We start from the raw sequence: 25,003 nt of genomic DNA, 5'->3' as shown, positions 1-25,003 counted from the left end.
GGCCCCTCCATCAAGAAGCTTCCTTGACTTCCATCAGCTAGAATGTACTAATTCCATGCTCCCATCTACCAGGATCCTTATCTTCCTGTCCTGAATCTCATGTTTCCTGAGGTCACTCTCCCTGTGGATAGTGGGCTTGAGGGCAGCAGCTGTATCTTGATCACTGCAGTATCCCCAGCACCCAGCACAACATCTGGCCCTTGCAAAGTAGGCACTAAATAAATATTTGTTTATTGTAAACAAATAAATGAATGGATGATTAAATAGATGGATGGATGAATTAAAAAACCAGTAAGGGGAATACACACTGCATTTTTAATGGGCAGATCTCTTAATGAAGGTTGAATAAAATATTATCTCCCAATTACTATGTCTCTTCCTTAAAATGTTTGTGGTTCCCTGGTTCCACCCAAGAATGACCTCTACTAGAGGACCTGATGATGTGACATTTCGACCTAGAAAAGCTCTCTATTAGATGAGAATTCTATTTGGGGGGCTGGATTTGTCTCATTAATAAAGAATTTACTTAGATACACATTTATCCAATTTAGATTTTCCATGGTTCTGTGGACTCAATTTTTAATAAAACTGTGTGCATACGTACTTCATCCATTGATGGTCTTAATTTTGCCCGTGTTGCAGCACACTGGCCCGCCAAAGAGAACAGCTTGGCAGAAAAATTCCGAGGGCAGGGAAACACTTTCTTATCTAGAAATGAGACACAGGAATCGAGGCCTCTCTTCTCCATCAATTCCATCAGGAGATCCCTCTAGGAGGAGAAGAAGACAACCTCATTTAGAACTCTATCAGAAAGATGGCCCCGGTGCAGAGAGGACAAGTCTTACCAGCTGAATGTGCTTTGGGTCATCCAACACCACTTTACAACCGGTCAGAACTTCCATTATCACCTACAAAGGACACACAGAAAGTCACTTACGTACATTAACTACATCCACATATTAGTGGCGGCTAGTAACCTTAACAATGAATATAGTTCATTCCAATTAATGAATTTATATTTTATTACTGATTGATTACTCAAAATTAACGTATAACACAATGAGTAACAGGAGATCATTTGTTGCATGACATTGGTTAATAAAATCATACAGGTTTCAAATGTCCCACTCAATTGAGAGCATTGTCGGTACTTACGATGCCAAAGCTGTAGACATCTGTTTTAGTGGACAGCTTGCCCTGCCTGATGTACTCCTCCGGCATGTACCACAGATGGTTACTGCTGCCACTGCTCACGCTTATGGTGGCGCTCTGAGGCTCCAGGTGGGGTCGGAAGTGTGCCATGGCAAAATCAGTGAGTTTGGGTTGAAACTGATCATCCAAAAGTATGTTGGCACTAAAATGATGAGCAAGGACAAACAAGACAGAAACAACATGAAGACATTGTGGTGAAAAACAACGTGACGAGCTCACCTTCGTGTCTCATTAATTACAAACACGGACAAAATAGAGCCATCCATAATTTTCCATGAACCGTAGGACATATTCTCATTTCTCTTCATGTGAGAATGTGTCCTAAATCCAAGTGTTCTATAGAAACAAAAACCAAATCCTGTCCTAGGAACCGTGGGCATTTCGAATTTACAGCTGCCTACGTGGAGTTGGTGGCTAAGGCTGATGGTTCGTCAATGGGAGACACTAACGTGAACCAAAGCAGCCTTCCGTGTGCTCTTCTTGCACGTGATGGGAACAAGACCTGGGTCTGACTCAGCCAGTAACTGTCAGTTCTGTGCACGGAGCTCTGCTGTGGAATGCTCTGCCTGCAGCCACTCACCTGCGAGGTTTTGAGGAATCTTCACTGTCCCTGCTTTAAGAATAACCCTACTCCACAGTCCCATCCCCATGGCTTCTTTGTCTTTCAGTCTTGTTTAAAATATAACCGTCTAAAGAGTCAAAGGCAAAGTCTTGGAGTCCATTTTAGCTGTTCGTCACATAAAAACCTTAATAGTCACTTCACATCGTGGCTGGGAGTAAGCGTGAGCTTGTTTGACCTTGGAAGGGCTGCGGTAGGAGGGGTGGGAAAAGATAAGTTGAAATATAAAGATTTCCCACGGCCCACCTGGCTCTAGCCGCTGGCGGGTCACTTCACCCCGGAAACCTCAGCAGCATCTTCCCTCACGAGTGAAATGAGGAAAACAACAGAACTCACAGGCACAGACAGAGCCTACTGCTGGGCATGCTCAGTAAACGCTGGCTTAGGTGGGGGTTAGTAATTCCTCACAAGAGAGCAGATGGCCATTGAGAAAAGAGGTGGGTGGGCTAAGAGAACGTTATCTGCTTTTCAACTTTGCTAAGGGCTTATTTTTGTCTCCTGAAACCAAAGCTAGTATATCCCTGCCCATCCCAACGCCAGGCGGGACCTGTGGAGTCCCACACACTCTTGTTAAACGTGGTGAATAGCTGCAGGATAAACACAGGAGATTATTAATTCTCAACAAGTGTTGGCTCTCACGAAAGCTACAGAGTCCCTGCTGTCCCTGGACGAGCAGGCTGACAGCAGGCTATACCACACGCCTGAACTGCAGGCACTGCTGTGATTCCGAATAGTCAGTCTTGGCTCTGTTTCAAGGATTTGAAGTGGAGGCCTGGAGAATTCTAATCCAGACTTTGTCTAGGACTCAATTGACAAACAAAATGATGGGGCTCCCTGGGATGGGAAAGACACGCCTTAAACTTTATGTCACTCTCCCTCCCCTGAAGGTGGCAGGAGAATCGCAAATCCCAAAGGACCCACCTTCTGCATAAGCCCTAGAGCCCCTGCCTGTGTGCGCTCCTTTCATTAATGAGGAGAACGTCGGGGAGGGACTTGTATCTGGGAGGCGGCTTATCTCAGAAGCACAGTCCTCGTTTCTCTCCCTGCCTTGTCTTTTCTCTCCTGATATTTCCAACGCAGCAGCTTCTAAGACCAGCCTGGGTCTCACACACCTCTGTCGCTCCTCCCCCATTCTTGGGTTTCTCACTTGGAAAACAGCATTAACTAGCCTGACATCCTTCTGAAGATGAGGAATATACTAGAGCCAGATCCTCCCTTCTCCCCATCTCTCGGTAAGAACAGACATCTAGTTCATAATTACTTCTTCCACGGGTGTACGCTGCACTCTTTCAGATCAAGGCCAGGGCTTCCTGGGATGCCCTGATCAACTCTGAGTGCCGGGGTAGTTAATGCAGGAGTGTGGCAGGCGCGCCAGGAGTGAGGTGAGCAGAGAGGTTCGTTAGCTCTCATCACCAGGACCGGCCTTCCGCCCGCCCCTCCAGCCTCTGCAGCCGCCCCTCTTCATCTCAGCCCCGGAGGAGGCAGCAGAGCTCCGAATGCCAGATTTTCCTTGTCAAACTGCTAGCCCTCTTCTTCCTCCACCAGCTCTGAAGAAGGTTTAAAGCGGAACTTAGGATGCCAGAGCCATGAGAATGCAAAAAGCTCAATCTGTGGATCACTCAGACTCCCAAAGAATAGTTCTTTCCTAGGTACAAAAGAGGAAAAAAGCAGTAACAACAAAACCCCCCCCCATAATCTAATCTATTTATTTGACCCTCAGCAGAGCTGGTGGGAAGCTTGCGGCAGCTGGTAAAGCAGTTCTTAAGAGGCGGCCCGGGGAACCGCGATGCGTTACCCGGTAAAACCCACGGAGGGTTCGGGGCAGCGAGCGGCCATCAATAAGAATGCGAAATTGTCCTAGGGCGCTGTGTTTACACTTTGAATAATGACATTTGGTGAAAAGACAAGTTGTGTATCAGCAGGCCTTACTGTATACCATAAATTTTGAGCCCAGTGATTTACTCTGTTCTAAATAAAGGTTAATGGTAGCCGAGGAAGAAGGATGTTCTGTTTCAGAAAAGTGGGGATTGCATAAGGCCCGTCAACAATCAATTCTGCCTAATTCTTTCCCCTGCTTCTACCTCAAATAGAATGTTCCAACATAAAGTGCCTACAGCTACCACGTAGGTCAACTGAATGCGTTTAACCTATCGGGGTAAATACGGACTAAAAAAAAAAATAAAGACAACATAATTAACTGAACTCATGTAACAATATGGTGCACTAAAAGGGCAGTTGCTAGCTATTGTGGCTACCAAAGACACAGGTGAGAAACACCCAATGGCCCACACACTTAATTTAGTGTCTCTGCAACCTATTTCTTCTATTCTTTCCCACAAAACCACTTACTGTGATGGAGAGGCCTCTAGATCATTCTTCCGCAGAAGGATCAGTGGTAGGGTCACGGAGGAGATGGGGAAAAGCCTCCACAGGTGGTGACTTATATCCTCACTCTGGGAATATTACTTCATCTCCCTCTTGCTCAGAGTCTTTACGACAATTCTTTTTTGGGGGGAACTGCATCCCTCAACGGTTACAAGAATTGCTTTCTTTGCTCACCAGTTTGTCTCCTGATTCAGTAGAAGCCCGTGGGCCTTAAATATAAAGCAAGATGATACACCTAGCTTATCGCTCAGGATTTGAACGTAAGTGCAAATACCATGTTTGACATGTAAGTGCATTACTGGTTTTTAAAGATACATTTATTTTTATAGGACTTTATGGGACATTTATTGGTGCCCAGTAGCCCAGTCCCTGAGTGCCTGGCAACTCTCAGGAAAAGTCCAGACTCCACCCAATAGGCCCCAGAGATAAAGAGGACCCACATGGCCTCTGGTTGACAGCCTGAGGCGACAGGACATCTTGCTGTCGGTGTTACTGCTGTTGCCACACCAAGATACCCCTCATCGGATGAGGCAAGACCCAGTCTCCCCGGGAGCCTGCAAGTGACTGGGAGGGGTGCACACAGCCCCCCCGCTGCAGTGCATCTGGCCAAAACGATGCGAACAGAAACCCTTACTCCCCGCTGGGATGATGCAGCTGTTTCTTTCCCAGTGAAGCCAGGCAGGACTCAGAGACAGCACTAGAGCTCGGTGTTGCTTTGACAGGTGCCTTATGAGTCCTATGCTCTCTGTGAAGGCCCAGTCAATACAGGGTATTCCTCCTGTTGGTGTGAAATTGCATCTCCAACCGAACTAGCACAACTCCCCTGAGCCTCCGTTTCCCTGTGGGTAAACAGATCTGATAGTGCTTAACACACAGGATTGTTACAAGGATTAAGTGAGAAAACACAAGCAGGGTGCCTGATATTCAGGGAAGGACTGGAAATGTGCTTTGAAGGATGTGGGTTGGCCATTGTCTATTCTACACACTCCACCTGACCTTAAAGTCCCAGGGAACTTGGTTGGGTATCTCTAGAAGTTCAAGGACACCAATTTGAAATAACAAAGGTACAGAGGTTAGAGGATAACCCTGGACTCTGAGGGCCCTTGCTTTAGCTAGTTTCAAGGCATCAACTGAGTTTCAGAATAGTTCCAAAGAAGTTCTGAAAGAATCTACTAAATGAACATTTCCAGGAATTTTAAGACCATGGAAAGATAAAATATAAGATATTAGAGGCCCGGTGCACCAAATTTGTGCACAGGGGTAGGGTGGGGGGCCTCAGCCCAGCATGCGCCCTCTCGTAATCTGGGACCCCTCAGAGGATGTCGGGCCTAAACAGGCAGTCAGACATCCCTCTCACAATCCGGGAGGCTGCATGCACCAGTGACCATACTTTTCATATAGGTGAATGGCATCTTGCTGTTGTATGGGCAGCTACATTTTTTTGCCCTGATTATAAAAAGTAGTACATAACATGATGCTTCTGAGGCAGTAGTACCATTTCCCCATCTTATGGGTGGGAAAACTGAAGCAGAGAGAAGTTAAGTAATTGGCTTTGTCACACAGTTATAAGTGTCAGAATGAGGGCTGACCACAAAATGTACAAGCCAGAGTCCATGCATGTCATTGCTGCATCTTCCTGTTTTTTCATGTTAGAGTAGCCTTGCCAGGTTTTAATTTTTAAATCTAAGAGACTGTTCCCAATATATAGGGTAGGGTCCCTAGGCCTGGCTGGCGATCAGGGCCATCTGTGGGGCAACCAGCGGGTGGGGTAATGGGGGGGGGCCCTGCTGGCACCCGACTTGGCTGGCAGCCAGGCACCGCCCGCTGGCCGGCTCCACCCCCTGATAGCAGCCGCTGGTCACCTCCCTCTCGGGGAGCATCTGCCCCCTGGTTGTCAGTGTGCATCATAGCGACCAGTCCTTCCACCGGTCGTTCCACTGTTCGGTCAATTTGCATATTAGGGTTTTATTATATAGGACTGTTTAGTACATATGTGTGCATACATGTATGTATCCATGTGTTTAAGTAAATGAATGTGGGGGTTTGGAGTCAGTGATGACAAATAGAGTTAATAAGGGATTTTTTAATTTATGTAATAAAATTGGCATCCCTTAGAAAAGAATGAACATATTTAGATATTTTAGAAGAAAGGAGAGCCCTAGCCTGTTTAGCTCAGTGGATGGAGCGTTGGTCTGAAGACTAAAGGGTCTCCCAGGTTCGATTCTGGTCAAGGGCATGTACCTTGGTTGTAGGCTCCTCCTTGGCCCGGGCCCTGGTCAGGGCACATGCAGGAGGCAACCAATCAATGTGTTTCTCTCATATCAGTGTTTCTCTCTGTCTTTCCCTCTCCCAGTCTCCCTAAACACCAATGGAAAAATAGTCTCAGGTGAGAATTAACAAAAGAAAAAAAGAAAGGAGACTCTCAGGGGAAAATAGGAGAGTCTGAAGGAAAAGAGTTGTTTGTATCTAAAATGCTCCTGAAAAACAAAATATTTTTGTGGAGGGAGAGGAGGAGGGAGGAGGCTGGTTAATTAAGCAAACAAACAAACCAACAAACTGCACTTCCTTCCGGCTCTGCCATTCCTACCATATAGAGTTGGGGCAGGCTCACCACACAGATCAGGGCTGGGAGTGGAGGGGGAGGCTTGGGTCCGCAGGCAAGCATGCCACGGTCGTAGGAAGGGGCCCACTGTGGCTTCCTACCCCCCTTCCCAGCCACTCAGTCTTCTAGTCCCTTGCAAAGGAAACTCTCTGTGACTTGCTGCAACCAAACATCTCTGACCAAAGCAGTGCCTCCTTCCCTCCGTTCTTTCCCAGGCCCCTTCCCGTGGACGGAAGACTCTCGCACTTGGCAGGAGACTGACGGCAACACGAATGGATGAGAGAACATAATCTCACAGGAAACATTAGAAATGTCCGCCAGGAAACGAACAGGGCTGAATGTCTGGGATGAAAAATGCCTAAGCTGAAATGCATCTGAATGTAAGATTGTTCATAAATGTGAAAACAATTAAGCTCGGGAAGGGACAGGTTGGAAAAAGCAAGAACGATCACTGCTTTCAGAGGCTTTTACGGGATCCCGTAATTCAAAAACATCCCCGTCCCCCAAATAAAAATGGGAAGGTCATTTGTCAAGAGCAGAGACGTCAACTCTTTAAGATTCTTTTCTTTAAATCCTTTTCCTCCTCAAATTCCACCATCTGGAAATAAAGTTTTGTTTTTATAACATTCTCTTTGAAGAGTTCAAATTACGAAGACATTTTTGGGCACACGAAACCACCAGGCTTCTCGAAAACACTTTTGAAATGTGGGCTTGGCTTCCTCCTTGGGTGTCCTCGGCACGGCGTCTCCCGGGAAGCCCGTTTGCGCTCACTGCTTCACAGGCGCGGGTCCTGAACGCACACTCAGGCGCCATCTCCAGTCAGGCCACCGCCTGCTGCCGTTTTCACCAGGCGTCCAACGTCAGCATTTCCAAATCTGCACACGTGAATCACGTTCTCCTTTCCTGCCGATTTCCCTGTCTCTGCCCAGTGAAGCCAATGCGCCCGCAGAGACAATGATTCATCACCGAATAAGAGCGTGATTATTGGGCCCACACACGAGCCCCATCTCTCCCCCGTCTACAGAGGTGTGACAGAAGCAGGTTACTAATTTCTGGAAGTCTCAGCTTCCTCCTGTGTCAAACTGAGATAAGACCAATGATACCCAAACTCGGGGTTGTTGGGGAGGTTAATACATTGTCCAGTGGGCTCTTAGGTCAGGTCTAAAGTCCTCGAGCTTTCACTGACTCCCCTGATCAGCCTGTCAGCTACCCTGATGAATTAGCACTTACTAATGCAGGCAGGGCGGACTGCACTTACTGGTGTTTAAGGGCTTTCTTTCTTTTTTAACATTTTTAATTTAAAAAAAAATTTTTTTTTATTGATTTCAGAGATGAAGGGAGAAGGAGAGAAAGATAGACACATCAATGATGAGAGAGAATCATTGATTGGCTGTCTCCTACAGGCCCCACACTGGGGATCGAGCCCACAACCCAGGCATGTGCCCTGACCAGGAATTGAACCATGACCTCCTGGTTCATAGGTCAATGCTCAACCATTAAGCTACACCAGTCGGGCTAAATTTTTAATTTTTATTGAGGTAACATTGGTTAAGAACATTATGTAAGTTTCAGCTGCACAGCATTATCATTTGATATCTGTATACACTATAGCATGCTCACCACCAAAAGTTTGGTTTCCCCATCCCACCAAGCATTTGATTCCCTTTACCCCTTACCTCCCTGCCATTCCCCTCCTTTCTGTGTTCAGTGCTCTTTCTTTATACTGTTCCCGTCACCTGCAAAGTACTCCTCTCCCTCCCTCCCCCCACTAATTTTTATCCAGGCCTCTCTGCAGCCTAATATTCACTTCCTCCACGAAGTTTTCACTCTACTGCCCCGGATTCCAGCGGTCCTCCTTTCTCCAAGTCCCCACTGCACAGCTGCACTATATGCCATTTGACTCTTACTCAGAGACTAGCTTCTGTTGTTTACATAAGCATGATGCTGAGTCTATAGAAGATAGTAGTAAGCAAACATGTGTTGATATAGTCAGTTTGTTAATTAAGAGAATTTAAAACCATAAGTAGATTAGACCTCTCTTCATATGGCAAATATGTGGCCCCAATGTTGCCAAAACATTCTCCCATATTCTTGGCAGACATCACTAATTGAGTTCAGAATGCACACCCTCCCCCACCCCCAATTCCCTTTCAATACTGCCTGTGGGAAATCATTGCCAATCAATCAAAGATGAAATGTGAGATGAAAATGATTTATCATCGCTGCTATATAATATAATCGCTCCTTTTTCAGATGAAGTAAATGAGGCTCACATGGTTGAAATGACTTATTTGGTGCAAAATAGTTTGTTGTTGTTAATACTCACCCGAGGATATTTTTCCATTGGGTTTTTTAAAATATTTTTATTGATTTCGGAGAGGAAGGGAGAGGGAGAGATTGAAACATCATTGATCGGCCGCCTCCTGCACGCCCCCTACTGGGGATCGAGCCGGAAACCCAGGCATGTGCCCTTTATTGGAATCAAACCTGGAACCCTTCAGTCCGCAGGCCAATGCTCTATCCACTGAGCCAAACCAGCTAGGGCCACTGATTTTCTTTTTTAGAGACAAGGGAAGTGAGAGGGAGAAACAGAGTGAGAGAAACATGAATGTGAGAGAGACCAGGGCCATGGATCGAGCCTGCAACCAAACTAAGTGCCCTTGACGGGAATTGAACCCCAGACCCTTCAATCCAAGGGCTGACACTCTATCCAATGAGCCTAACTGGCTAGGGTGCAAAATTATTTTTTAGTGGCAGAGCCAGGACTAAAGCTTAGCCCTCTTTTTCCTGTGTTCAGTGCTCTTTCAATTTACTATAGTTAACTAGAAAAAAAAAATCGTTTTATTCAGCTACTCATAAGAGATTAAGTAACTGCTGATTACAAAGCGGAATTGAAATGAACTTTTATCTCCTCTTTTCTTTAGGTGTATATAGATAATTCCAGTGCAAACCAGTGGCTGAGCGGTCACAGGAAGACAGGTTTCAGCTCACTATAAAGGAAGCTCTAATCATCAGAGCTGCGCCCCGATGGTGCTCTGACAACTGCTGTGCTCGGGCCCAGGGCTGGCTGGATGAGACACTTGGGAGGTGGAAGAGGTAGCCTCCACTAGGTGGGAGAAATTACAGCTTATTGCCAAACCCTGGGCGGTGCCTTATATAGGTGATCTCCCTCCATCCCCACCATCTGGGAGGAGTGCAGTAGTAGCCGGCTCAGTTCCAGATAAGAAGACTGAGCCTCTGGGGATTCAAGGAATTCGCCAAAGGTCAGACAGCCAGCAAGTAGCAGAGCAGGGATTTGAACCGAGATCTTCCTGACCCAAAGGCCATACACGTAATCGGTGACAAGAGACAGAGACAGCAATGACATCTGGGTTGGTTGTTGAAAAGGGGGAAGGAGAGAGAGAAGACTCTGGGGAACAGGCAATTCAGGACTTTGCCTCGCCTGCTCTAGGGTGAGCGGAACTCTGGAGGTACCTCCTTAACGTAGCTGAACTCATCCCCACTCTGAAGTTGATCAGGATAAAGCATGACCAGGATTTTAAAAATGTAGGTTCACTTCCTTCTCCTGGTACAATCCCCAGATTTGGGTATAGAGCACAGCACACAAATAGGCAGGTGCAGTGTCACAGAATTCGAAAGCAAGAAGAGATCCAACGTGAGATCATCCCGGTTGGCTCAGATCATACACGTGAGAAGAAACCCGTGGCCTGAGAGTGTGAGGCTGGGCTTGAGCGGATTTCCCGTGCTCCTGCCCTGTCACCTGCAGTGCCGGCGCAGGCACCTTTTCGTTGCTTAGACGAAGGTGCTGCTCACACTTTGGGCTCCAGGCTGCAGAATTATGACCTTACAATCTTCATTTCTTAAGCTATTTTAAAAACCACAAAGGCGTGAGATCACCAAGCTTCTTTTGTAGATGGAAGTAATTACAGGGAATGAATGAAATAGAACTTTCAGACATCACTTAGTAACTAGACTCCTTCTTGAAGTTTCTTCAGCTTCCTCGGTTTGAAATAAAAAGATCTGATGCCAGGTTATTTTTTCTAATAAATATTATTTTTATTATACAATTGTATAAATGTTATAACTATTATAAATTTTATTTTAAAATTTTAAAAACACAGCATAGAAGTAATAACTATGCCATTAAGTTAAAAGCTACATCTCTCTGTCTAAATACAGCCTTATTTATATTTTGGTATGTTTTACTTTCTATTTGGTATGTTTTACTTTCTATGTTTTACTTTAATCTATTTCTTTAATTCCTAAATTTGTAGTACTATAAAGTTATAATCGTGTACTCAATGCTACTTCAATTTGGCCTTTTTCACTTAATCTCACTTTATGCACATTCTTCCAGGTTATTTCATACTATTAAAAACATTATTTGATAATGTCAAAGGATGTACAATAAACTCTTCTGTGATCCATCATCTGAGCTCCAGATGCAGAAACGAAAATAAAGGTAACAATACAGTATCTCCCATTTTTCCAACACAAACAGAGCCCTGACTTACTCATCAAAAGATCACTGTTTAACACATTCTGAAATGTCCTTTTTTTTTTTTTAAGTCTATTATCAGGGCTGTGTAACAAAATGACAGATCTCCTAGAAGCTGCCTTTCCTTACAAAGAATTAAAAAATTAATAGACAAAGGCAGAAAAGTAAGAATTCCTAAGAGCACTAGGCTGTACACAGAGGAACCAAGAACCAAGGAGGCCCCCACTTAGAGCACAGTGAAGGATTCATTTAAAAGAAACTCGGGAGGGTAATCTAGGTCAGCCAGTTTAAGTTTGGCCGAGACTGTTGGGAACTGAATGTCATTACCACCTGGCACATGCTCAGTGCCTTGAATGAAACTAGTTGGTTTCATTCCAGTTTCTAGAGATCAGGTGTGTGCATCACCAAAGGAAGTGGGGGGCGGGGGGCGGGGAATCTACTGCTAATTAACATCTTTGCTGGCAGGCTTAGCTGAAAGTCAAGAGTTGAGTGTCTGTGAAAGAGGCCGATTTGCTCTGGAGCAGAGAGGAACACACTGATGAACAACTGTGAAACCACAATTCTCAATTAGTGCCCATATACCACAACTCCACACCCTGACACATGCCCGGGCGGGCATAGTCTACCGATGGTTATGTTGGGTCTTTGAGCCCTTTGAAAAACCCAAAAGGCAGCAATCATTGGCAGCCCCTTCACCAACTAAAACCATAAAATATGTTGCTAGTTGCGTTTCCCGTTTAAACCCTGCCTGTCCCATGAAATTCTCCGTCTGTGATCGGATATCTTTCGGTACTCTGCATCTCCATTTCTCATCAGGCACTCATCTAGTGTGTTCCTCACATGATTTTATACTTCAGCACATCCAAACAAGTACTGGGATTCTGGCCTGGAATAAGTGGCCTCCTTTAAAATTGTGATAATCTACTACTGATTCCAGAACCGTTCTCTTGCCCCTTAAACCCCAGAGAAGCCTCGGAGTCCCTTGAGAGAGCCCTGCTTATTAAATCTAGATCCTCAGACCAGTTAGACCTCAAGGCTCTATCCAACCCCAACCACATTCCTTACCCCTCTCCTGTCTTATCTTTCCTTATTCCAACCTCATCCTTTCCTCTCCAATCAATCCATTTGTCTTGCTTTTGTTATATGGTTGGCAATTCTTTTCTCTGTTCCATTGAACGTATCATCACCTCCACCAGGAATAGTCTCTTCTCTTCTCTCAACTAATCCACTGCCATGACCTATCTCCTCAAAGACTTGGCTTAGAACTACCTAATTAGAAGAAGAGCATTCTCAGACCAGCCATGCATTGGGCATAGTGAGTGGTGCATTGTATACTTTCTGTGATTGTGTTATCTCTCTGATCACCAGGCGGAACCTTCAAGGACAAGACTATGATCATCATGGTCTAATACAATGCTCTGCACACAGATGTTCCATGAATACTTGTGAATTAAAATGAATGTAATTTTTTTTTAATGTTCCAAAAGTTAACACAGAAGTGATTTAAAAAAAAAATAGAGCTTAGTTTGTGGATCCACTTTTCAAACACAATAAATTGATGATGGAGGTAAAGTACTATGGACTGAAGCCAACCCCAACCACAATGAATGGTTGTGCCTTCCCAAATTCATATGTTGAAACCCTAAACCCAAGATGATGTTATTAGGAGGTAGGTCTTTGGGATGTGATTAGTTATGAGGATAGAGCCCACCTAAAAGGGATTAGTGCCTTATAAAGAGGCCCCAGAGAGACCCCTTGTCCCTTCAGCCGCGTGAAGACTCAGGGGAAAGATGGTTGTCTATGAACAGAAAGTGGGCCCTCACAGACAAAGAGCAGGCCTGCCTTGGACTTCCCAGCCTTCAGAACTGTGAGAAATAAGTGTGTGTTGTTTATAAGTCACCCACTTTATAGTATTTTGGTTATAGCATTCGGAATGAGTTAAGACAGTACGTAAAAGAGAAGTAAAAGGAATGATTAGCCATCAGATCTTAGCCTCCTCCACTGCTATTTCCACCATTTCTTGAGCAATTATAACAGGAACTACCACTTGGTGAGTATACTCTTTGCCAAGCACCATATATGCTTTTTCATATTACCCTAGAATAGAAGCTATTTTTTTAAGAGTTGTTTGTTTTTCAATTCTCACCCGAGAATATGTTTATTGATTTTGGAGAGAGAGGAAGGGAGGGAGAGAGAAACATTGATGAGAGAGATAAACATCAATTGGCTGCCTCCCATACGCACCCCAACCAGGGGTCAAACCCAAAACCTAAGTATGTGCCCTGACAAGGAATTGAACCCGAAAGCTTTTGGTGTACAGGATGATACTCCATCCACCTGAGTCACCCCACCAGGGCAAAGCTGTTATTCTTTTATTAGCATTTTGCAGAGGAAGAAACTAAGGCTTAGATAAGTTAAGCAAATTGCTCAGAATCACAGTGTAAGTAGAAAGTCAGCTTCTGCTGAATTGAGAGGAAAGGATGGAAAGAGGTGGGAAGGAAAGTACATGGAAAAGAAGAATCATTTGGTCACATTTTACAGAGCGGCATCCAGTCCAATCTTCATGCCTAACTGCGGTGGCTGCAGGGGTGTGGCCCAGGTCTCTCCTTCAGGACCCAGGGAGGCACTCACTTCCCATCGGGGAGGAGTGGCTGATGGCTCACAGCTAAACCGAAGCTGGGATCGTCCTTGGAAGAAGGGAGCTGCCTCAGCCAAGCTACAGCCCCTCTCAGGGCCAGTCAGATGAAGGGGTACAAAAACCTGAGCTCCTTGCCTCACTTTAGGATATTTTTGAAGGGTCACCCCAACTTCAGCAGTCCCATAGAATCAGCCAAGGCCTCTAGGACAATATTCCAGCTCAGCTGTCCCAACCGCCCAATTCTGCCTTCCTCCTTCCCTCCCTGACATTTGTTGTTCCTGAGAGCACACCCCTAAAAATCTCCCGCAGGCAAATCTCTGCCTCTGAGCCTATTTCCCGGGAAGCTGCCTGAAGACACTAAACATTAGTGGGAAAGCAGAAATCAGGGGCCACAGTCTGTGCTTTGGCCCAACAATTTTCAATCTTTTTCATCTCATGGCACACATAAACTTATTACTAAAATTCTGCAGCCACCAAAAAAGGTCTTATATTTTTTGCTGATCTGACAAAAATAATAGGTATCATTTTGATTCATTCACACTGGACAGTTATTATTGTTTTAGCTGCTGTTAATTTTTTATTTGACAATCTAGGGGAAACGAGGTCAGTGCCCCTGACTAAACAGTCAGGCATTTCAGGTATTGCATATTTTAAAAGTTCTCATGGCACACCGGTTGAAAAACCTTTCTCTAACCGGAAACCAGGAGCAAGATGCTGGAGCAACACCTCCAAATCTCCTCACCCAGTGTGTGATAGCTGTGGGGAAACCTTGTGACTGGGCGGAGCCTGGATGTGCATCCCTCCACCCCACGTTCCCTTTGCTCCGGTTGGTGACCTTCCCTGTCCCCCTCTCCCATCAGTACCCAAACCTCGACATTCTCTCTCTTCTCACCCCTCTTTCCTATCAAGCTGCGTTTTCAGGAGAGTATTTGATCAACTTAGTCACACAAAAGGAAAATTAATTAAATTCATGTATTACTGCTTGGGATTGAAAATAAGCTCTTGCTCATTCCAAGTTTAAACCAAGGGAAGGATTTGTCCAGCAAAATTCCAGATATTTACTTATTTCCTCAGTTAAAACATATTTGAGCACCTGCTGGGCAGAGCTGGGCAGGAGCTGTGTGAAAGGGGACTGTTTTAGGTTAGGGGTGCCCACCACAGCCTTTAGGAACTACCGTATTTTCCGGCGTATAAGACGACTGGGCGTATAAGATTTTCCTGGGTTAAAAAGTCGTTTTATACGCCGGAAAATACGGTATATTGGACTATATTGATGGGATTATATATAATGGATTAGATATATTGGACTACCGTATTTTCCGGCGTATAAAATGACTTTTTAACCCAGGAAAATCTTATACGCCCAGTCGTCCTATACGCCGTAAAGTACGGTAACCGCAGTGGCTGACACCACCGACCTCTGAGACCTCCACTGGACGTCCATCTATGTCCCAGGTGCCATCAGGGTGCACACTCATTTTATACTGATTTATGAGGCCACTAGCAGCTGATGAATCACCACATTGCAACAGGAGCAGACATCTCTGGGTGGATCCCCCACTCCTCCAGGACTAAATAAAAATCTAGTCTTTTCATATGGAGTTCATTTTACCAGCAAAACAAAGAAATAAGCAATCAGTCCCTCTTCTGTCAACTCAAAAGCACACGAAAAGCTTTTCTCAAGATCCTAGGAGATGGTTCAGAAGAGGCAGCAGCCTTTTAAATACAGTCTTCCCGGCTCTTCAGTAGAGGCATGTTTAGCTACTTATGGACAAGTTCACAGTAAAGGGACATAGGAAAATTTTTGCTACAGGCTACCTACTTTCTGAACAATTCCTATGTCTACTGATGGAAGATGTTACTTCTAAATTTCTCATGTCTCAAAAATGAACACGGGCCCTGGCCAGTTTGGCTTAGTGGAGAGAGCATCGGCCTGCGGACCCAAGGGTCCCAGGTTCAATTCCCAGTCAAGGGCATGTACCTCGGTTGCAGGCTCCTCCCCGACCCAGGCCCTGGTCTGGGCGGGGCATGTGCAGGAGGCAACCCATTGATGTGTCTCTCTCACATCTATGTTTCTCTCTGTCTTCCCCTCTCTCTTCCACTCTCTCTAAAAATCAATGGAAAAATATCCTCAGGTGACCATTGACAACAACTAAAGAGTAAAGGTCAATAAAGGGCTATATAATATATATATATATATATATATATATATATATATTTTTTTTTTTAAAAAAAGAAGAAGAACAGGGGAGTTGCTGTTCAGCTTGTCACAGATGAATATATACGGCTACTAGGCAGCAGGCTCAGTAGAAAGAGCAAGACACTGGAGACTCAACAAAGAATTTTAATTGCCAAAGAATTTTACTGTTACCTTGCTAGGAGCCCCCCCCTATAAGTCAGTCACTTAACCTTTCCTTTAACCTGGGTTTTGTTTTTGTTTTGTTTCTTTTTAAGGGAGATTAATACAGGTTCAGTTCACAGTTTGCTATCAGGTTTAATTAATAAAATACACAAAACTGTCTATCCTACATTATTCACTAATAATTCCCCAAGATAATATAAACTCTCCCTTTGGCAACATAAATGTAGCTTTTTAAATTTGGTAGGTGTGCTTTCATTAATAAAATGGTAAGATTTTAAATATTTCAATGAGCGTTTTTAACGTATACGTACATGCCAGGGAAACTAGAGGCAGAAAATAGTGTGAAGTCTGGCTCACCTGGAGAAAGGGGCTTGCAGGTGGAACCTCAAGCTCTGGGAGAACTTACCTTGAAATACTGCCACAGATGACCGAGCACGGGACCGTGTTGTGCAGGTACTGAATGGCTTTGGCTGTTCCGATTAATACACTGATTCGAATGTGCCAAGAGAGTGGGGCTGTGTTCCCCTAAAAAGACAAGAGTAGTTGCTTTAGTTGCACTTTCGGAGTGAAAACCAGGCATGTATTCATTACATAGAAGATTGCCAGAACAGAAGCCGGTGGTGAGGTGAGGGGTGCTGGGCTTACAGTAATGGATTTTTAATTCAAGAAAGGCTTTCCTCTACTCCCAATAGCTGTTCTAGGCCTTTGTAGCTAGTGAGATACCTAATAATGTTAATATTAGTTTAATCAAATTATGGGTAATTATGTTTAACAGTTCATTAAATAAGATTTTAAAATTATTTGTGGCATAATAGTGTGGGTAATTGAAAATAATCTTATTTTATTCTCATCTTAACTGAAACCTATCTTATTGGAATCAATTTTTAAGTATATTTCAAAAAACACCTTATGCGAAATCATGGCGTTTGTTCAACCTCCTTCACTTTAAGGAGTCTTTATCATTTTTATGTTTATGTGTATTGAATGGTACCTTGGTAATGTTATATAAATAAAAAATGATCTGAGAAGTAAGGGTAATTGGTGTAAACTCATTTGACACGTAGAATCAATAAGGAGTAAGGACCCAGCAAATCTTTTGGCCACCATATTGCACATCACGTGGTAACTCAGGTATCTATGCAGTCTTCTAAGAGTAAGAAATTAATTCATGGAGAAGTCCTCTGCCTCCTTGGGAAACTCAGTGTAGGCTGTCCCCTTGTGTGAATGTGCACACTGGGCTCCCAGCTCTCACTGAAGGTTTCAGCGGCTCCCAGGGGCGTCAGGGAATTGGAGTAGCAAGAAGAGTAATGGAAATGACTTACTACGCACTGTAATCTGTCAAAAAGTGATCCGTTTCTCATGTATGGATAAACCAGGCAGAACTTCTCACTCTCTGTAAAATACGCGGCCAACTCCAGTATGTTTGGATGATGAAATCTTAAAACACAAATATTTAAATCCATCAAATTGCCTATTCAACAACACCCTGGCCATGGGGTGGGGAATAGGTGTAAAGCAGAATATAAATTTGGCCAAGAGAGAAGTAATTTCATTGGACACACGACACAGATTTGCTTGCCAAATCGGTCAATTTGTTCTAACAAATACTAGTCACTCTTTGATTGATTGTGACCATGCAAATACAAATAGAATATCCAAATATAAGACAAAATTTAAGAAAGCAGAGAGTTCTTAAGATGTGGAGTGTTGGGAACTATAGAACAAATAGACAACAATACTGAATATTAACTTATTTTTATCAGCATAAAACTCAATATAACTTATTTATTAAGTAAGTAAAGATAATGTAACTGAAATTATCCATTTCATTGCTTTAGGTAGACATGTGTAAGTTAAGTCACCAAAAGAAAAGAGTACCGAAGACTTGTTTTCATTCATCCATTTATTGAGAGCTATGATGCTGCAGGTACTGCACTAGGCGTCAGTCACACAGGTAAAAGATGCATCCAATGTCTTCACAAAGTTTGTATTGTTATCTGAAACCCATGTGACCAGTAAAGTTTGATGATGAAAAACATATCACTGATTTTTAAATCATAGAATTCTATGTCAGTGTAAGATTCATTTTTTCAGGCTCCTTTCCTTCAACCTCTATTTCTTGAATGTGTGTGTCATTACTGTGAAAACCAATGAAACCCAGGTAACATCTATAAAATACAAAACATGTTAACTTCGAGAGACGGGTAAGATTCTTCAGGGAAGGAACAACCTAAGACAGGCACAGTCACAGAGGGGCCATCAGGAGAGAACTTGGAGGTCAACAGAGGTGGGGCACAGACCCTCACCCCCCCCCCCCCAACTTTGCAGGGGCCTGAACCCTCACCCCTTCTGAGGGAAGTCTCCTGCCCCCATGGCTGCTTAACTTCCCATGCCCAGCTCAAATCGGGACCCGGGTAACAGACAGAGACTTGGCCGACAGCAGCTGCCCTCTCACTGCAACAAGACTTGTATGAGTTGTCTTGTACCCATGGTGTGGGGAAGTGGGTTTTTGATATCTAAATCCAGCCTACCACCAGGAATGCTCAGGGCCTACTCAAGAAGGCAAATAATCCTTTCCACTAATATTTACAGGGTAAAATAAGATTGTTGTTAGAGTAATAAATTTGACAGTAAAATAGTAGTCAAGTCTTCAGGCTAATTTAAATTGGCTAATTGAAATAAGCGAATATTCTAGAAAAATTAATTGTACTGGACAAAAAGCAGTTCCTAAAGTGTTAACTAAAATTTTTATTGGTAGTTCATCTCATGATAAAATTGTGTAACATGTAATGAACCTAAAGCAGTCATATTGTAGTGCAACAAATTAAAATTTAAAAGCTATCAAGACTACATTATAAAATTTTCAAAAGCCTCCTAATATTTAAATCAAAAAAGGGGGGATAGTAGAAGAATATCATGTAAGGAAAAATATCCTGTAAGTAAATTACATCTAGAAAATTTGTACTTTAGAAAATTAATTGTAATGCTAAGAGCAAGACACCCATGAAAAACACACATGGTGTCAAAACAAGCCAGAGGAAAATCATTTGGGCAAAAAATGAAAAAGGATCACAAGTCAAATTTATAGAAAATATTCCTTTATTAACTTTTGGTCGAGAATATGTTTGTATATTTTCAGAAAACAACTCCGAGACCATGTGGATTCCGACAACAGAGAGGAATTGACAGGACTGCTCCAGCCATGAAGACAGAGGAGAAACAGTCAAGAGATGGAAGACGCTGATGTCGCCTTGCCATACTAGCAGTCAGCAGCTGTGCGTCACTGCAGGTTGCCCAGGACCAAACCAGAGAGGGTCGGACCTGCATTGCCACCATTTGTCAACCATCCAGAACTGAAATATCATTGCTGACATGTACACATAAGGAACTGTGTGACATTGAAATTGGGTCTCAAAAGAACTGTTGGCCCAGAAAGAAATTCACTACAGACTGATTAATTTGCCTTTCAGCATAATCATTATTGCTTATCTCATTTTCGGTTCTTATAAGTGTATTTCTAGTAGGACATGATCTCACTCATCTAGGGGAAATGATGAACAACATAGACTGATGAACAAGAACAGAGACAAGGAGGCATGGATCAGACTGTCGGACCTCAGAGGGAGGGTAGGGGAGGGAGGGGATAAAGGGGAGAGATCAACCAAAGGACTTGTGTGCATACATATGAGCCTAACCAGTGGTCAAGGACAACAGGGGGGTGGGGGCATGCGTGGGGAGGGGTGTGGGATGGGAATGGGGGGATGAGGACAAATATGTGATACCTTAATCAATAAAGAAATTTAAACAAGAAAAAAATAAAATAAAATAAAACTAGAAAAAAAAACATGTTAACTTCGCACATACTGTGAATTCAGTTCAATTAATCAATTACTTATTGAACACTTACTATGTTGTAGGCATGTTTGGGATATTAAAATAAATAAAGCTATTTTTAAAAAATGGTTCTTTTTATAAAGACCTATTATTTGTTTCTTCAATAGCAAAATGTTGCTATAACACATACACATATATAGATATCTATAGGGTATCCAAAAAAATGTACACACACTTTGAATAATTATTAATTCCAATGGGTTAAATCTGAAAAGAAAGAAACATCAACTGAGCTATCAGAAAAAAAGTGTGTATACGTTTTTGGGGACACCCTGTATATAGAGATACCTATCTATAGGGAGATAATCTATCTGTTCATCTATCTATCTGTCCATCTATATCTCCCTTCTGAGTCCTTCTATGCCTCTTTACTCAAGAAAGGTATATGTGTGTGTGTATGTGTGTATACAAACATACACTCATACACAAACACACAGACTTTTATTGTTAAACTAGTGGCCTGGTGCACGATTTGTGCACACTGAAGGGAAATTAATTAGAAGAAAGATTTGTGCGGTAATTACATTCGTGCAAAAAATTACATGTAAAAATAGTATTTATAATATAGTATTATAAAATTAAAACATGTGCGATTGGCGCCAGAGAGAGCTTTATATGTATAATGCATGTGCGAGTCAACGTTTATTTTTAAATTGCCAATGTGCATCATATGTACTGGCTGGTTGGTTGGTCAGATGGTTGGACATATGTACGGTCAGTCACTTAGCTTTTTATATATATAGATATGTGGAAAACTGTGACACAAAGATTCCTGCACCTATTATGATTCAGATCATATCTATAAAATGAAAAGCAATGGACTGAAAAGGAACTAAATTGGTGTATTTGGTTGCTTAAATAGCTGATCTACGCCACTAGCTGATTATTTTCCTGCATTTTAAAATAATTTAACATATGTGTATATATATATATACACACACATATATATATAAAAGCCTAAGTGACCAAATGACCGAATGACTGGTTGACCGGTCGCTATGATGTGCACTGACCACCAGGGGGCAGACGCTCAATGCAGGAGCTGCTCCCTGGTAGTCAGTGCGCTCCCACAGTGGAAGCGCAGCTCAGCCAAAAGGCAGGCTCATGGCTGGTGAGCGCAGCTGCGGCAGCGCGAGCCTCTCCTGCCTCCAGCAGCAGCTACTGAGTGGTGGCAGCGGCAGGTACAGTGGGGTCAGGATGAGCTGGAGTGGCGCCCAGCGCCGACTTGGGCTTCTCTCAGGCTGCCTGCCACTTCGCACACTGCTACATCCCCCAAGGAGTCCCAGATTGGGAGAGGGCGCCAGCCAGACTGAGGGACCCCACTGGTGCAGGAATCTGTGCACTGGGCCTCTAGGGAAATATACTAGTAAATCTTTTGGAAAGCAGTAGATAGAAGACCTTGTATAGACACAGCCATGGCCTGCTCTCTTGCTTACAGAGCAGAAATGACCATTTGCTTATTTTTAAATATTACTGATCAAGAAAAAAAGAATGGTTACTTTGGAAGTTATCAAGGTATGGAGTATGGAAATGCCATAGGAATGACTGCTGGTTTTAATTATATGGACCCATCTCACCCATCCTTTCACTAAAAAGATTTGTCAGTGGGATTTTAGATTATATAGATCTGAAGGTCAGCAAGTCAACAAATATTCTGAATGCCTACTGCAGACAAAACATGATGCAAGTTACCAGGATGTGGTAGAGCAGACAGACTTGAACAACAGACAAACCTGGGTTTGAATCTCTGGCTTTCTTTTTATCAGCTGTGTAAACTTGGCCAAGTTATTTAATCACTATAAACTGAATTGTGTTCCCCCCAAATCCATATCTTGAAACCCTATCCTCCAATGTGATAATATTCTAAGATGAGGCCTTTAGGAGATAATTAGGGTTAGATGAGGTCATAAGGGTGAGGTCCTCATGATGGGATTAGTGCCCTTATAAGAAGAAGCAACTGAGAGTTTACTACCTTTCTATACCATGTGAGCACAAAACAAGAAGGCAGTCATCTGCAAGCCAGAGAGTCCTCACAAAAATCAAATCTACCTTGACCTTGATCCCAGCCTCCAGAACTGTGAGAAAATAAATCTCTGTTATTTAAGCCAGTCAATCCTGAGATTCTTATGAAAATTAAATTAAACATTAAACATTTAGCCAAGTCCCAGAACCTCAGAAATTATTAGCTTCCTTCCCTTTCCCTGAGGAGGAGGGGGGCGGGGCGGGGGAAGAACCAGAAGCCACATTCTAAGGAGTTTACAATTCTATTTAAGGCACAGGATTAAGCAGTTCCCTTAATAGTAAACTAAAAAACTAAACAAAAACTTATCCTTAGGTCTCAGCTTAGATGTTACTTTTTCCAAGAAGCCTGCTCTGCAGCCCACCCACCCCCCTCAAGTTTCTATTTCCTGTTTTTTCAGTGCCTGTACTTCCTCATCTTATCACTTAATTTACTGAAATTGCCTATTTTGTACTTCTCGTCTAATTCCACTCCAAACATCTCAAATACTATGCTCTGAAAGGAGAAAGCTGCATCTGACTTATTCACAAGTAAATCTCGGAGAAGAGGGAGATTAAAGATGATTTAGGAAATAAGTTGAATCTTGTTAAAAAAAAAAAGATATAATCTACCTCAGTTTCTTCATCTGTATGTAAAACGGGGATATTAGCTGTACTTACCTCATAGGCAAGTTGATTACCACATAAGTAATCCTATAATTATCTCATAGTATTAAAGAATGAATACATGTAATGTTCTTGATAAATAGCAATATAAATAATAATGATGGCACATGAGGAATATTCTACATCATAGAGTTGTTATGTCTCCCTAAATAAATATACAAATACCTTACCAGAATAACTCTAAATGAACCAGATCTACAAATGTAAAAAATGAAATCATAAAAGTACTTGGAAAAAATTGACAATATTTTTTGTAGCCTCTCAGTAGGGAAGAACTTTTAAACTATGATATAAAACCCAAAGTCCATAAAAGAAAATATAGTTGAAAAATATTAAATTCAACTACATGAAAACCATGTCCACATGGCCAAAACTAGAATAAGCAAAGACAAATGACAATCTGGTAAAAAAAAAAAAAAAAAGCTTGTATCTCATAACAAAAGCAGGGCTAATTTTCTCTAATATTTAAAATGCTCTTACAAACCATTAAGAAAAATACCCAAAGGCCTAATAAAAAAACAGGGGCAAAGGATATTATAAGATATTTTCATAGAAAGAAAATATATCTCTTAATATGTAAAAAGATTCACTCATAATAAAAAAAGAAATGTAAACTACCCTGAGAAACCACTTCCACCTAGCAGATTGGCAAAAATTAAAAGTTAAGAACAAACACTATGTTGGCAAGAATATGGGGAACCAGGCACTCTTACATATGACTGGTATAAGTATAAACTGGTATAACTGAAAGACAATTTGGTAATATGTCATACATTTCACCATTTGACCTTATAATTTTATTTATGTAAATTTATCTTAGATATATTCAAACATTTATATATGAAATAACATATAAAAGTTTTCTTGTTGCAGCATTACTTTTTAATAATAAAAAAATTAGAAAGTAAAAAACCATCAATAAGAGAATGTTACAGTACAGCACACATGGAATCCTATCTAATAAAGAGGGAATATGCTAATTGACCATCATTCCATCACAAAGATGGCTGCACCCACAGCTGAGGCCAAGCTTCCATAAGGAGCCTTAACAAGCAATCAGCAAGGACCTGAGGCTTCCCCCTCCCCCACCCCCGTGGGGCTTGACAGGGGACCTCAGGCCACGCCCCCCCACCTAGCAGGGTTTGACAGGGGACCTCAAGGTGTGCTTCCTGTCCTGGTGCTGGGCTAGGGGACCTCAGGCCGCACCCCCTGGGCCAGGGGATCTGAGGCTGCACCCCCCTGCCTGGCTGGGCTCCCCCCGCCCCAGTGCCAGGCCAGGGGACCTCAGGCCGCACCCCCCACCCCAGTACTGGGCCAGGGGATCTGAGGCTGCACCCCCCTGCCTGGCTGGGCTTGACAAGGGTGGGACTGGCCGGGTCTGGATCTAGCCCAATGCGGGGGGGGGGGGGGGGGGGCAGCCGGGTGTGGGTCTCACATGATTTTGAGGTGCATGTGGGTGGGTGGGGACTTGACTCTGGGTCCCGGGGTGAGCCCCAGACTCTGACAGGAGGAAGGTTTTCATATACATTTTACTAATTTTCTTTCAGCTCTGACACTTCTATTATAGAGAAAGGGCAAATAGCAATATTAAATTATTTCCTCTAATTAATCCCCTTTTAATGTACACGAATTTCGTGCACCGGGTCACTAATACTAAAATAAGCAAAGTGAACAAAGTATTTTTGCTATCTCTTGTCTGAGAAGAAGAAAATAAGAAAACAAATACATAATGGAAAACGTACAAGAAACTGATAACTTGATTGCTTTGGGAAAATCAGCTGGGCTGCTAGATGATAATAATGGAAGAAATTATTTTCTTGGTTTACCCATTTGCACTTTTGGAATTTTCAAATCTTTGAACTTGTTTATTCATAAGCAAATAAATAAAGCTTAAATACTGGTATAAAATCTTTATTATTGCAATTTTGGTTTTGGTTGTTCATTGCCTAAATGATAAATATTAAGGTTTTTAAAATATATTTTTATTGGTTTGAGAGAGGGAGAGATAGAAACATCAATGATGAGAGAGAATCATTGATTGGCTGCCTCCTGCACGCCCCACACTGGGCATTGAGCCTGCAACCTGGGTATGTGCCCTGACAGGGAAC

The 25,003-nt window shown here is 42.9% G+C and overlaps 1 protein-coding gene across 3 annotated transcripts in view; it reads right to left on the bottom strand.

Annotated features, from left to right (window-relative positions):
• The window catches only part of IRAK3 (interleukin 1 receptor associated kinase 3), a 71,984-nt gene that overhangs the window by 4,875 nt on the left and 42,106 nt on the right, over window positions 1-25,003 (bottom strand). For all 3 annotated transcript variants that reach the window (XM_079775176.1, XM_079775177.1, XM_079775175.1), the window contains 5 exons: window positions 17,639-17,753; window positions 16,723-16,841; window positions 1,156-1,354; window positions 846-908; window positions 605-769 (listed from right to left, as the gene is read on the bottom strand). In XM_079775176.1, coding sequence (XP_079631302.1) covers window positions 605-769; window positions 846-908; window positions 1,156-1,354; window positions 16,723-16,841; window positions 17,639-17,753 — 661 coding nt within the window. The remainder of the gene's footprint in view (window positions 1-604; window positions 770-845; window positions 909-1,155; window positions 1,355-16,722; window positions 16,842-17,638; window positions 17,754-25,003) is intronic.

This window comes from Cnephaeus nilssonii (genome assembly GCF_951640355.1).
Source record: "Cnephaeus nilssonii genome assembly, chromosome: 6".
In the NCBI taxonomy this organism is placed as follows: domain Eukaryota; kingdom Metazoa; phylum Chordata; class Mammalia; order Chiroptera; family Vespertilionidae; genus Cnephaeus; species Cnephaeus nilssonii.
This window is presented reverse-complemented; position numbering and strand designations above follow the sequence as displayed.